Source organism: Microcebus murinus, chromosome X (assembly GCF_040939455.1).
Source record: "Microcebus murinus isolate Inina chromosome X, M.murinus_Inina_mat1.0, whole genome shotgun sequence".
Lineage (NCBI taxonomy): Eukaryota > Metazoa > Chordata > Mammalia > Primates > Cheirogaleidae > Microcebus > Microcebus murinus.
In genome coordinates, this window is record NC_134136.1 from 79093265 (window position 1) to 79106926 (window position 13662).

Consider the following 13662-nt stretch of genomic DNA (forward strand, 5'->3'; position numbering starts at 1 on the left):
ATTAACAGAAAACACAGTTGGGGCCGGGCGCGGTGGCTCACGCCTCTAAGTCTAGCACTCCGGGAGGCCGAGGCGGGAGGATCGCTTGAGGTCAGGAGTTTGAGAGGAGCCTGAGCAAGAGCGAGATCCCGTCTCTACTGAAAACAGAAAAAAATTACGCAGGCATGGTGGCAGACACCTGTAGTCCCAATAACTCGGGAGGCTGAGGTAGGAGGATCTCTTGAGGCCAGGAGTCTGAGGTTGCTGTGAGCGAGGCTGACGCCACGGCACTCACTCTAGCCTGGGCAACAGAGCGAGACCCTGTCTCCAAAAAAAAAAAAAAAAGACAGACGTGCACACAGACTTGCTGGATGAGTTAAAGAGCAGATCACACACAGTGCAGGGGAGCTCAGTGAACTGAGAGAAGGAGGTGAAGAAAGTGTTCACAAGGCAGCCCCAAGGCCTGGAGGCAGGTGCGGGGACTGAGGCTCCCAGCGAACCCCAGCACGACCGGGAAAAGAGACCCAGACACACAGTGTTGAAACGGGAGAACGCCCGAGACGACCAGAAGATCAGCAAAAGCAGACAAAACGAAACCAGCAACACAAGGGGGCCATCTTCAAGGCAGCACACTTAACGGTCAGACTCCAGCCGACTTTCCAACAAGCAGCAGACACCAGGAGCGGGCGGAAACAGCTGCCGGCCTGGGACTCCGTGTCCTGGGAACTATCTCGCAAGATTAACACCGAGACATTTTTAGACCAAAAAAAAAAAAAAAAAAAAAAGGCTGTGTGTGCCGTTAGCGGACACCCGTTCTTCCCGGGAAAGCGGGGCATGCACTTCAGGAGGGGCAGGGCGCCCCGAACGGCCGGGCTCCGCAGAAGCAAGGTCACCTGGGGTCGTGTGGGAAAACCTAAACACACTGGCCACAGGCTCGGTCACTGCACTGCACGTGTGAGTCTCTACAAAAAGACAAAACTCGGGACGCCAGCAGCAGCAACAACAGTCCATCGGGTGTCTGAGGGTCTGAGTTAGAGGGAGACAAGATAGTGATTCATTCTGGACTCAGAGAAACGTCCGGGGTACGCAGTAAGCGAGTAGGAAGGGGAGACTCCAGACTGGAAGGGGAGGTGAACAGCAGGCAAGAACGCAGAGGAGAAACATGGACGCAAAGACAGTGAAAATAATTCAAGTGGAGTAAAAGCCAAAAGAAATGGACCAAATGCCCCAGTTCAAAGACAAAGGTCAGCCTGGAAAAAAGGAATAATACGCATTGATGAGAGAGACATAAAGGGCCGGGCGCGGTGGCTCACGCCTGTCATCCTAGCACTCTGGGAGGGTGGACTGCTCGAGGTCACGAGTTCAAAGCCAGCCTGAGCAACAGCGAGACCCCGTCTCTACCATAAATAATAGAAATTAATTGGCCAACTAATATATATAGAAAAAATCAGCCGGGCATGGTGGCACATGCCTGGAGTCCCAGCTATTCGGGAGGAGACTGAGGCAGGAGGATCACTTGAGCCTAGGAGTCTGAGGTTGCTGTGAGCGAGGCTGACACCACGGCACTGTGGCCTGGGCAACAAAGTGAGACTCTGTCTCAAAAGGAAAGAAAAAAAAAGAGTGAGACATAAAGACACAGAAGTTAAAAATTTTTAAGAGCCGTAGCGGGAAGCGGCAAACCCAAGCAGCTGCTGTGGGCACGCCGGGGTCTGCAGGCCAACGGGCGGGGTGTCCTGCTGGGACAGGGAGGCCCCACAGCACTGACGGTGACACGTCCCGGGAGGGAGGGCCAGCTCGGCTGATCCGGCCCACGGTGCAGCCCGGGAACAGCTGGTGGAGACACGCAGAGGCCAGCACATGGGAGGCCGAGCCCGCCATGCCGGGCACCGATCGACGACCGCAAACAGCACAGCCCCGGAAAGGGCACGGGGGATGGACCTGCACGCTTAACCGCAGGACATAAATAGCCCTGGCCGGCACAGCTGCGGAAGGCGCATTCCTCCCCGACACGCCCGCGCCTGGGGGCTGGCCCGGGAGGCTCTGAGGGAACCAGAGGCCACTCCTCAGTGCGCAACTGGGCGCCGATGACAGAAATGTGACTGGCAGAAAATACACGTGTTTGTGTGTTTGCGCGAACACGCGTGTACGTGAACGGACCCTTCTCATGCAGGCTCAATCCTAGGGAGAACTGAGACAAACAAGGGAGCCGTGGGCTGCCAGACCATTCCGCGCCTAATCCCACCCGGAATGTGCAGGGCGCAGCTTCCTGTGAAGACGCCTCCCGGAGAGCTATTCCCGTAGACGGCGGCGAAGACGCCTCCCTGGCCCGCTGGGATTCCAGAAATCACAGGCACGCCCCCGGGCTTCCAGAGCCACACGCGGTCCTGCAAAGCGTGCCCACGGATGACAGAAACAACACCTGGGACGAGACGAGGGTGTCCGCACAGAGGACGCATGTTTGGGGAGTGGCTCTGTTCCGAGAGGGAGCGGCCAGGGCACGGGAAACGGGCTACGCACCGCCCCAAACTCCGGCCCTCGGCCAGGCGGCCTGAGCATCCTGTGGGTGGGTGCGGGAGGGCGCTGTGGGGGCACGGAGGCGCCCGCTGGGACCCCAGCAATACCAGACGTGACAGGGGAGCCTCAGCACAGGCCGGGGACGGCAGGAGGCGGGCGCTCAGGATGGGGTGCACAGCCCCGCAGGGTCCTGGGTCCCCACACAGAGGCGGCCCCTCTCCAGGCCACAGCAGGAAGCAGCAGCCCGTGGCCGGGCTGTGGGCAGTCCAGCGTGGACCGGCACCGTGGGGTCCAGGGGAACTGGCTGGGGCGTGGGCAGTCCAGCGTGGACCAGCACTGTGGGGTCCAGGGGAACTGGCCAGGGTGTGGGCAGTCCAGTGTGGACCGGCACCGTGGGGTCCAGGGGAACTGGCCAGGGCGTGGGCAGTCCAGCGTGAACCGTCACCACCTGGGAGGGAGGGCCTGCCGCTGACCGCAAGCTTCCTGCGGGCCAGCGCTGGCGTCTCCCAGGGACCCCCAAAACTTGGGAATGACACACTGGGTGGGCAAACAGGAGACAAAGGTCAAGTTTAAAGTGCGGGAGCCGGAATGGCAGAGGAGAAAGCATAGGTGGGTTCCCAGGCCTCTCGTCACCAGGGAGGGCTGGTGTGAGGCCGGCCACACAGCACTGCAGTTTACCAGGTGTGAGTCCACAAGCCCCGAGGCAGGCCGATCCACCCCACCCAGACGGGGAGTGCAGGGCGGCCGGGCAGGAGGGCTGTCCCACCCCACCCAGACGGGGAGCACAGGGCGGCCTGGCAGGAGGGCCGTCCCACCCCACCCAGACAGGGAGCACAGGGCAGTTGGGCAGGAGGGCCATCCCACCTCACCCAGATGGGGAGTGCAGGGCGGCCGGGCAGGAGGGCTGTCCCACCCCACCCAGACGGGGAGCCCAGGGTGGCCGGGCAGGAGGGCCATCCAACCCCACCCATACAGGGAGCACAGGGCAGCTGGGCAGGAGGAGGGCCATCCCACCCCACACAGACGGGGAGCACAGGGTGGCCGGGCAGGAGGGCCATCCCACCCCACTCAGACGGGGAGCGCAGGGCGGCCGGGCAGGAGGGCCATCCCACCCCACACAGATGGGGAGTGCAGGGCGGCTGGGCAGGAGGGCCATCCCACCCCACACAGACGGGGAGCGCAGGGCGGCCGGGCAGGAGGGCCATCCCACCCCACACAGATGGGGAGTGCAGGGCGGCCGGGCAGGAGGGCCATCCCACCCCACACAGATGGGGAGCGCAGGGCGGCCCCAGGAGGGCAAGCGGGACCAAGCGCAGGTGGCAGTGAGCAGCACGTAACAGGGCGCTGTCTCGTGGGGACCGGGCCTCCCTGACCCCACGGTGGGCGCACCATCTGCCCACTCTCCACAGCCAACAGCGGCCAGAACCCCACCCGCCGCGACAGGAAGGCAGCGGGGTGGGGGGTCTGGCCCTGGCCCCACTGCTGGGGCAGCAGAGGTGGATGGAAACAGGAACAGCGGGGAGGGGGGGCGGGTACAGGCACAAGACACGGCACAGGGCACCTGTGGGGGCTCCCGGGTGGGACTGAGGAGCGCCTCAGAAGGCAGCACCCGTCTCAGGGCCCTGAAAACCATGCCAGAACCACCGCAGAGAGCGTCGGAGGGTGGGGGGCACGGCGCCCCCACCTGCAGTGGTGGGCCACGGACGCCGCAGGTGAGCCACTGAGGCCACGCCCCCCACGGACAGACAGACAGACACATGCCCACTCCCACGGAGCCAGGACAGGTCCCTTCTGCTCCCCAACATGAGCCCCAGGCCCCCAATCAGCCCGCAGTGCCCCCACCACCCTTGGGAGAGCACTGGCCTTGGGCAGCAAACGCCCCCACTCCTAAGAAACACAGACTCTTCCTGTGAAACCAGCCAACCTCCTGTGAAGGCCATTCCTCGCGCCCCGAAAAGCAATTTTTGTAAGAGGAACAGTCATCCTGAAGCCACCGGACTTTGATAAGCAGGTTCTGGCTCCTGGAGTCTGGGACCCGCAAAGGCCAAGAGCTCTGTCGGGTCAGAACAGCCCAAGCGGATCAGCAGCACCAGGCCGGCAGGAGGGTTTCCACGCTCACAAACAGCCGAGCTAACCGCGGAAGAGACGTTTGCACCAGCAAACTTCCATTTTCACATCAACTAAAACAAGCTCATCGTGAGGCCGATTTCACGCTGAGGGTCTCCAAATTAGCGGGATTTTCAAGAGACTTTCCTCTAAAACGCAGAAGAAACTTAAATCCACCGCCTACCCGCTTACAGACAAAATTTCAAAACTTGTAAGACAGAGGCCAGACAGGAAAAACTCAACCTAGTGTAAAAGTTGAGATGTGATCTTAGAAAAATTGCAGTTAAGATATCAACGCAAAGCAGGTCTTTTTTTTCCCTCCAAAACAGGATGGTTTGGTTCATTTGGTGTTTGGGGCCACTGAACTCCTAAACCAAGAGAAAACGCACCTGTTTAAGGGGCCAAATGTCCCCGAACCACATGCAAGGCCCTCGGAGCACGTGTGTGCGTGTGAGAACCGGTCACGGAGAGATCTTCCCCGGTCCCCGAGGGCGGCCAGGTGAGGACAAGATACGGCCGCAGCCAAAACCTAACGTCTCCAGGTGATACCCGAGTTGTTAAGTGAAGAGTCTCATACTTGGCGTTCTTAAAGCTGATGTGGAATAGACGCAGACAAATTTTGCTACCCCAGGCACTTGTGAGAGTTGAGATTAAATTTCAAAGCCAATTAGGTAACAAAACCCGTGCCGGGTGAGTCGCTGGGCATGTGGCCGCCCAACAAAGCCCTTTGGAAACCAAATCGGGCGGCTGTAGGAAGGAATGCGGCCCATGCCCATTCCTGCGAGGAGGGGGACGCCTCGCTAGCACACTGACGGAGTGGAGAAGTTCCCAAGTGTTTATCATCGCCAACAACCCAAGCTTGTATTTAAACCTGAAGTCTCTCTGCAGACGATCGGCACAGAAAAATGCTCACTCCACCGGGTGTTTGTGTTTGCAGCTCGAACCACAGGGAAAGCAGCCAGGTGCCCTTTTCAAAGAGCTGCTTCCCTAACGAGCTTCGGCCAGCGTTCCAAACAGAAACACCTGCTTCTGCCCCGGAGAGCGGCCCGTACTCCCCACCCCACACGCGGTTAATCCTGCAACACTGGTATTCACGCCACGCCACACGGGACACCCCGGTCCACGCCCGCACACACGGTTAATCCTGCAACACTGGTATTCACGCCGACCAACACGGGACAGCCCGGCCCACACCCGCGACGGGGGCAGGGAAAACACGCACAGGCACACAGAGGGGAGGGAAGTGCCCTGAGCACCAGAACCCCACCCGGGCAGACACGCGTGGAGGGCGGCGGCGGCGGACCGCACCTGCTGGAAGGCCTTCAGCCTCTTCTTGAAGCGGGAGGGCAGCACGAAGTCGCAGCCCCGGGCCAGCGAGGCCAGCTCCTGCCGCAGGTCGGGGTCCTGGCGCAGGGACAGCTCCCGGAGCCGCGTGCCGTCGGCGCGCATGGGCCTGCGGGCGCCGCGCTGCTCGCGGGGCGGGCCGGGGCCGGCGGGGCGCTCGGGGCGGCGAGCGGGCTCAGCGCGCTCCATGGGTCGCGGGCCAGGCGCAGTGGGGACCGGCCCCGGGCCGCGCGCACTGCACAGGCCGCGCGGGGCGCATGGCGCGGAGGGGCGTGGGGGCAGCCGGCGGCCGCCACTCGCCGTCCGTCCGGGCTGTCTCTGTGCTGTCCCTGTGCGCGGCGGGGACAGGACGCTGCCTGCTCTGCTGGCCTCTCCCCTCTCCTCTCTCCCCTCCCGGGCGGGGCGTCCCAGGCGCAGGCAGCTGTCTCCCAGCGGCCGTCACGTGGGGGTGGCCCTGACAGGCACCAGCAGATCCTCCCGCGGGACGCGGCCAGCCGGCCCTCTCCCCGGAGGTGGGGTCTGCGGAGACAGAGCCGGACCTGGCTGGAAGGCAGGGCCCTGCCCCCCGAGGCCCCCCGCGGGCAGCCGCTCCTGCACGGCCCCCAGCCCGTCCCGGCACGGAGTGCAAGCCGCACACAGCTCTGCCCACGCTGCCCACACTGCCCAGGACGCCCGCGTGAGAGGGGAGGCTGAACCACCAAGGGGACGGACACCAACGCTCTCTCCCCAAGATTGGGGAGTGCGGGTATGCCGGCTTTCCTGCCTTCCCTGCCAGCTGCACCTGGATAACCGCACCTGTCTGCGATCATCCTGAGAAGGAACAGGTGCGCTCAGGGCTTTGCCTGAGGACTAGCTCACGCTCCCCTGCCTCCTCCCCCACCAGCCTGGCAGGAATCGGACACTCCTGGGCCCAGGGGGTGGGTGCCAGGCACGAAGCCCACAAGAGCCAGTCTGGGGACGGGACCCCGGAGCATCTTGGGCCCCCCTTTTGGAACTAAGGCAGCCGTTAATGCACACGCCACACGCAACACGCCACAGCAGCGCAGGGCAGAACTTCAGGACGGCCCACGCTCACCGGCACGCATCAAAAAGGCCTGCAGGAGATAAAACTACTAAACTCAACAAAACTACCGCATGGCCGGGGGCGGTGGCTCACGCCTGCAATCCCAGCACTCTGGGAGGCTGAGGCGGGAGGACAGCTTGAGCTCAAGAGTTTGACACCAGCCAGAGCAAGAGTGAGACCTTGTTTCTACTAAAAATAGAAATTAATTGGCCAACCAAAAATACATAGAAAAAATTAGCCGGGCATGGTGGCGGATGCCTGTAGTCCCAGCTACTCAGGAGGAGGCTGAGGCAGGAGGATCGCTTGAGCCCAAGAGTGTGAAGTTGCTGTGAGCCAGGCTGATGCCACGGCACTCTAGCCCGGGCAACAGACAGACTCTGTCTCAGAAATAAGTAAATAAATAATAATAAAAAAATAAAGAGCCACTGGAAAACACAGAAGCCCTGAAAGGAGACCCACGCAGGCACGCAGACAGGCCACACCGGGAAGGCCCCGATTGTGGACGAGGCCCACTCAAGAGGACGGGCGTCCCCTCCCGGACCGGGGAGAGCAGCCCCACGCAAGTGTCAGAGCCATTCCGCACAGGCAGGGCGCTCTGTGAGCCTGCCCACCTCCCGCCCCGGGTCCCCGGTCAGCGGCATCCCGCCTCACTGCTGGGCGCACTTGTCACAGCTCATGGACCAACACAGAGTCACCGCCATCCCTGCTTGCACAGTACTCACTGAGATTCACGCCGGGAGGTGTCCCCTACGGGTCTGGAGTAACCTGTGACCACCAGTGTCCCATGCCAGATCACAGGAAGACAGTGTAACCGACCAGGAAACCCTCACGCTGGCCCTGCTCAGCCTCCCGCCCTCCCCTGCAACTCCGCTCCCCATTCCATTCGGCCTTTCCCAGAGAAAAGGGTGCTATGGTTGGGACCACACTGTGTAGCCAGGGTAGACCCACTTCCTTCTCACACAAGGTCGCCTAGCCAGCCCCGACACGACCTTCCCAGACTCTCCTCAGGAGACGCCCTCTCCTGTCCCCTCTTCTCCTCCCTCTGTCACCCCCTTGTCCACCCAGCCCCCCCGCCCCTTCCCAGACTCTCCTCAGGAGACGCCCTCTCCTGTCCCCTCTTCTCCTCCCTGTCACCCCCTTGTCCACCCAGCCCCCACCCCTTCCCACACTCTCCTCAGGAGACGCCCTCTCCTGTCCCCTCTTCTCCTCCCTCTTGTCACCCCCTTGTCCACCCAGCCCCCACCGCTTCCCAGACTCTCCTCAGGAGACGCCCTCTCCTGTCCCCTCTTCTCCTCCCTCTGTCACCCCCTTGTCCACCCAGCCCCGACACCCCCTTCCCAGACTCTCCTCAGGAGACCCCCTCTCCTGTCCCCTCTTCTCCTCCCTCTTGTCACCCCCTTGTCCACCCAGACCCCACTCCTTCCCAGACTCTCCTCAGGAGACGCCCTCTCCTGTCCCCTCTTCTCCTCCCTCTTGTCACCCCTTGTCCACCCTTCCCCCCACCCTTCCCAGACTCTCCTCAGGAGACGCCCTCTCCTGTCCCCTCTTCTCCTCCCTCTGTCACCCCCTTGTCCACCCAGCCCCGACACCCCCTTCCCAGACTCTCCTCAGGAGACCCCCTCTCCTGTCCCCTCTTCTCCTCCCTCTTGTCACCCCCTTGTCCACCCAGACCCCACTCCTTCCCAGACTCTCCTCAGGAGACGCCCTCTCCTGTCCCCTCTTCTCCTCCCTCTGTCACCCCTTGTCCACCCTTCCCCCCACCCTTCCCAGACTCTCCTCAGGAGACGCCCTCTCCTGTCCCCTCTTCTCCTCCCTCTGTCACCCCCTTGTCCACCCAGCCCCCACCACCCCTTCCCAGGCTCTCCTCAGGAGACGCCCTCTCCTGTCCCCTCTTCTCCTCCCTCTGTCACCCCTTGTCCACCCTTCCCCCCACCCTTCCCAGACTCTCCTCAGGAGACGCCCTCTCCTGTCCCCTCTTCTCCTCCCTCTGTCACCCCCTTGTCCACCCAGCCCCGACACCCCCTTCCCAGACTCTCCTCAGGAGACGCCCTCTCCTGTCCCCTCTTCTCCTCCCTCTTGTCACCCCTTGTCCACCCAGCCCCCACCCCTTCCCAGACTCTCCTCAGGAGACGCCCTCTCCTGTCCCCTCTTCTCCTCCCTCTGTCACCCCCTTGTCCACCCAGCCCCCCCACCCCTTCTAAGACTCTCCTCAGGAGACGCCCTCTCCTGTCCCCTCTTCTCCTCCCTCTTGTCACCCCCTTGTCCACCCAGCCCCCACCCCTTCCCAGACTCTCCTCAGGAGACGCCCTCTCCTGTCCCCTCTTCTCCTCCCTCGTCACCCCCTTGTCCACCCAGCCCCCCCACCCCTTCTAAGACTCTCCTCAGGAGACGCCCTCTCCTGTCCCCTCTTCTCCTCCCTCTTGTCACCCCCTTGTCCACCCAGCCCCCCCACCCCTTCTAAGACTCTCCTCAGGAGACGCCCTCTCCTGTCCCCTCTTCTCCTCCCTCTGTCACCCCCTTGTCCACCCAGCCCCCCCACCCCTTCTAAGACTCTCCTCAGGAGACCCCCTCTCCTGTCCCCTCTTCTCCTCCCTAGGTCACCCCCTTGTCCACCCAGCCCCCACCCCTTCCCAGACTCTCCTCAGGAGACCCCCTCTCCTGTCCCCTCTTCTCCTCCCTCTTGTCACCCCCTTGTCCACCCAGCCCCCACTCCTTCCCAGACTCTCCTCAGGAGACGCCCTCTCCTGTCCCCTCTTGTCCTCCCTCTTGTCACCCCCTTGTCCACCCAGCCCCCAACCCCTTCCCAGGCTCTCCTCAGGAGACGCCCTCTCCTGTCCCCTCTTCTCCTCCCTCTTGTCACCCCCTTGTCCACCCAGCCCCCACCACCCCTTCCCAGACTCTCCTCAGGAGACGCCCTCTCCTGTCCCCTCTTCTCCTCCCTCTTGTCACCCCCTTGTCCACCCAGCCCCCACCCCTTCCCAGACTCTCCTCAGGAGACGCCCTCTCCTGTCCCCTCTTCTCCTCCCTCTTGTCACCCCCTTGTCCACCCAGGCGCTCCAGGGACGGTCCCGGGGCCATGAGCTTCTGCGGGTCCCGGCAAGTCCCCCCTGGACCCGTCTGGAGAACCTCGGCCAGACGGCGGTCTCCCGGGCTGCCCCCAGTGTTACTTCACATTCTCACCCTGCTCCTGCTTTCTGGAGACGTTCCAGAGCCATTCGAACACATCAGACAACCACCGGTGACTCGGAAACAAACGAGCTCTCCTGGGACAGACGCCCGCCTGTCACTGAGCACTGGACGGCCGGGCGCCATGGCTGGGAAACTGTTGCACCGTGGAACTACCACTTCGCGACATGCGTGGTGCTGTGGACCAGAGCCCGAGGTCCAGTCCTAAAACCAGGAATGTTACCAACAAGTTCCGCTGGGATATTCTTAATACGCCAGAGTTCAGGAGTGTTCTAAAATATGCACCAAACCCAGCCGGTCGCGGTGGCTCACGCCTGTCATCCTAGCACTTTGGGAGGCCGAGGCGGGAGGATTGCTCGAGGTCAGGAGTTCGAGACCAGCCTGAGCAAGAGCGAGACCCCATCTCTACTAAAAATAGAAAGAAATTAATTGGACAACTAAAAAATATATATATATATATTAGCCGGGCGTGGTGGTGAGTGCCTGTAGTCCCAGCTACTCGGGAGGCTGAGGCAGGAGGATCGCTTGAGCCCAGGAGTTGGAAGTTGCTGTGAGCGAGGCTGACGCCACAGCACTCTAGTCTGGGCAACAGAATGAGACTCTGTCTCAAAAAAAAAAAAAAAAAAATGCACCAACCCTACATTTTTCTATAATGTCTGGAGGCGACCTTTCATTCCTTTTAATGTACACAGTATTAAACAGCAGAAGTTTCCGGTTTTTTGTTGTTTTTTTTTAAAGTGACAGCTGTCCAGCTCCAATTACTGTAGCTTTGCCACCAGACACATGAGGGACAAAACCTCCAGGCTCCTTCCTTCCTCGGGTTAGGGGAGTGGAAGAGACTGCTGAGAAGTGGATAAACAGAAACCAACCTACCGCGTTGCCCCGAAAATAAGACCTACCCAAAACATAAGCCCTGGCAGGATGTCTAAGCACGTGCGCAATAGAAGCCCCACCCAAAAATCAGCCCTAGTGACGGGCGTGGCTACTTCTGCACAACCCATGCGTCCGCGGAGCAGTAAAGAACACGAGCAGCCCTTCTCGTCTGCCCCATCGTCACAGCGACTATCCCAGAGGTGACCGGGAAGGTGGGGGCAGCCCCACCAGCAAGGTCGGCTCCCCCTGTCGGGTCCCGGCCGTCCTGTGCGTGCTGCAAGCTGAGGCTTCGAGGGGAAAATAACACATCCCCTGAAAATAAGCCCCAGGGTGTCTTCTGGAGGAAAAATAAATAGAAGACCCTGTCTTGTTTTCAGGGAAACACAGTGCAAGCCTCAAAACAAGCTCTGAAGGTGCGACCAACTTGGACCCGCACCTGTCTGTGATGAAACCTGCAGTGCAGGGACTTTCTTGTGTGGGGGGGGAGGGTTCAGGGAAACCGGGTCACCTGGGCGGGGGGTCAGGGTCACCTGTGTGGGGGATCAGGGGGTCTAAGTCACCTGTGCAGGGGATGAGGAGTCAGGGTCACCTGGGCGGGGGGTCAGGGGGACTGGATCACCTGTGTGGGGCTCAGGGGACATGGTCACCTGTGTGGGTGTCAGGAGGCCCAGGTCACCTGTGCGGGGGGGTCAGGGGGACAGGGTCACCTGTGCGGGGGGGGGGGACAGGGGGACCGGGTCACCTGTGTGGGGAATCAGGGTCACCTGTGTGGGGAATCAGGGTCACCTGTGCGGAGGTCAGGGGGACCGGGTCGCCTGGGTGGGGGGTCAGGGGGACAGGGTCACCTGGGTGGGGGGTCAGCGGGCCCAGGTCACCTGTGCGGGGGGTCGGGGGACAGGATCACCTGTGGGGGGGGGTGTCAGGGGGACCGGGTCACCTGGGCGGGGAGGTCAGGGGTCAGGGTCACCTGTGCGGGGGTCAGGGGGACAGGATCACCTGTGCGGGGGGAGGGGTCAGCGGGACCGGGTCACCTGTGCCGGGAGGTCGGGGTCCCTGTGCGGGGGTCAGGGGTCAGGGTCAGCGGGCGGGCGCCGGGCGGGGGAGGAGGGGAGACTCACCGCTCGCGTCCCCGCCGACCTGCGCGCGGCCCGCGCGTGGGGCCCGCTGCGGGGACTGGCGGGGGCGCCCGGGGGCGCGGCGGGGGCGCGGTCGGGCCTGGCGGGGGCCGGGGCGGGCGCGGCGGGGCGGGCGGGCCTGGCGGGCGGCGGTGCGGGCGGCGGGGCGGGCGCGGGCGCCTGGATGCGGCGCAGGCACTCCTGCAGCATGAGCTGCGTGCCCGCCTCGCTGAGCCAGCGCAGGAACAGCTCGTCCACCTTCATCTTCAGCACCGGCTGCAGCGCCTTGCCGGGCGGCATGGCGGCCCGGCCCCGCGCCCTCCGGACGGACCCGCGGGCGCGGGGCGGCGGCGGGGCACGGCCGGGCCTCGGGGCTGCGCGCACTGGCGGGGCCGGGCGCGGAAGGGGGCGCGGCCGGGGCCGAGGCGGGGCCCGCGCGGCTCCAAGCGGCTTCAAAACGGGCGCGCCGGCCGCGCTCCCACTCACGGGCGCACGCGGCGCGTCATCGCGCGCGACGTCCCCGCGGCGGCGACGTCATCGCCGCGGCGACCGCGCGGCTCGCCGCACGCCGGCCCTGCCGCCTCGGAGCCTTCGAAGGAGACTCTCGTGGGGCCGAGGGGCTGGGGCGCGAACGCGGACACGGTACGCTTTGGCGCACTTAAGCGTTTTAGGGGTGCGGCCCACGCCAGAGGGGAGACCCTCAGACCGCGGAGGTGCGGGCATGCGCAGTGCGTACCTGCCCTCGCGGGTGGGCGGGGCAACTGGCTGGATGGAGCATGCGCCGTGGGTGCCGCTGAAGCCAGGGATCGGGAGGGCGGCCGGGCGAGCATGCGCAGTACGTGCCCTCCGGGACCGAGCCTGAGGCCTGGAGGTGTGCGCTGGGACAGGGGCGCGGGGAGGGGGCGCGCATGCGCAGTGGGCGGCCCTGGAGCCCGCGCGGAGCCGGGACTTGCAGTTTTGCAATGAGAACGCGCGACCTCTGACCCGGGGGGCCCGGTTTGCGGCATTTTTGCTTCTTGAGCAGTGATGACGGGTTGCAGGAGGTCGGATTCTTTAAGCACCCGCGTCCCGGGATGGGAAGGAGCTGCTTTGATAATTGCAAAAAATAATAATTTCTGCTGGGGAGGGGGCGTTATTTGGATGAGGTTGCTGCTTTTTAGGGATGGATTGCAATTATTGCATTGCCGTCTGTCCTGCACGAGTGCGCCTGTGCCCTTTAGCCCTGGCCGTGTTCTGGGAGATGTTTGCTTGTTTTTTGGATTTATATCAAAGAAGGCTTTTGCACCCTTTGGAGGGTGGCTTCAAGGTCTCCCATGGGCTGAGTCCTCCTAATTCTGGGCTGTATGGATAGAGCGAGGCTCACTAGATAACTCGCTTGGGCCCGGGGTTCTGTGTGCATTGTGGGTTCAGACTTAGTATGCGTGTCACTAATTTTGTTTTTTTTTTGAGACAGAGTCTCACTGTGTTGCCCGGGCTAGAGTG

At 62.9% G+C, this 13662-nt stretch overlaps 1 protein-coding gene across 2 annotated transcripts in view; it reads right to left on the reverse strand.

Annotated features, from left to right (window-relative positions):
• Window positions 1-12495, reverse strand: part of PPP2R3B (protein phosphatase 2 regulatory subunit B''beta) — a 69979-nt gene extending 57484 nt beyond the window's left edge. The window contains exon 1 of one of the 2 annotated variants that reach the window (XM_075999293.1): window positions 12184-12495. In XM_075999293.1, coding sequence (XP_075855408.1) covers window positions 12184-12480 — 297 coding nt within the window. In that variant the 5' untranslated portion in view covers window positions 12481-12495. Of the gene's footprint in view, window positions 1-5907; window positions 6285-12183 lie in introns of those variants that run through there. The other variant, XM_075999294.1, reaches the window with a different exon arrangement.
• Between the last annotated feature and the right edge of the window lie 1167 nt (window positions 12496-13662).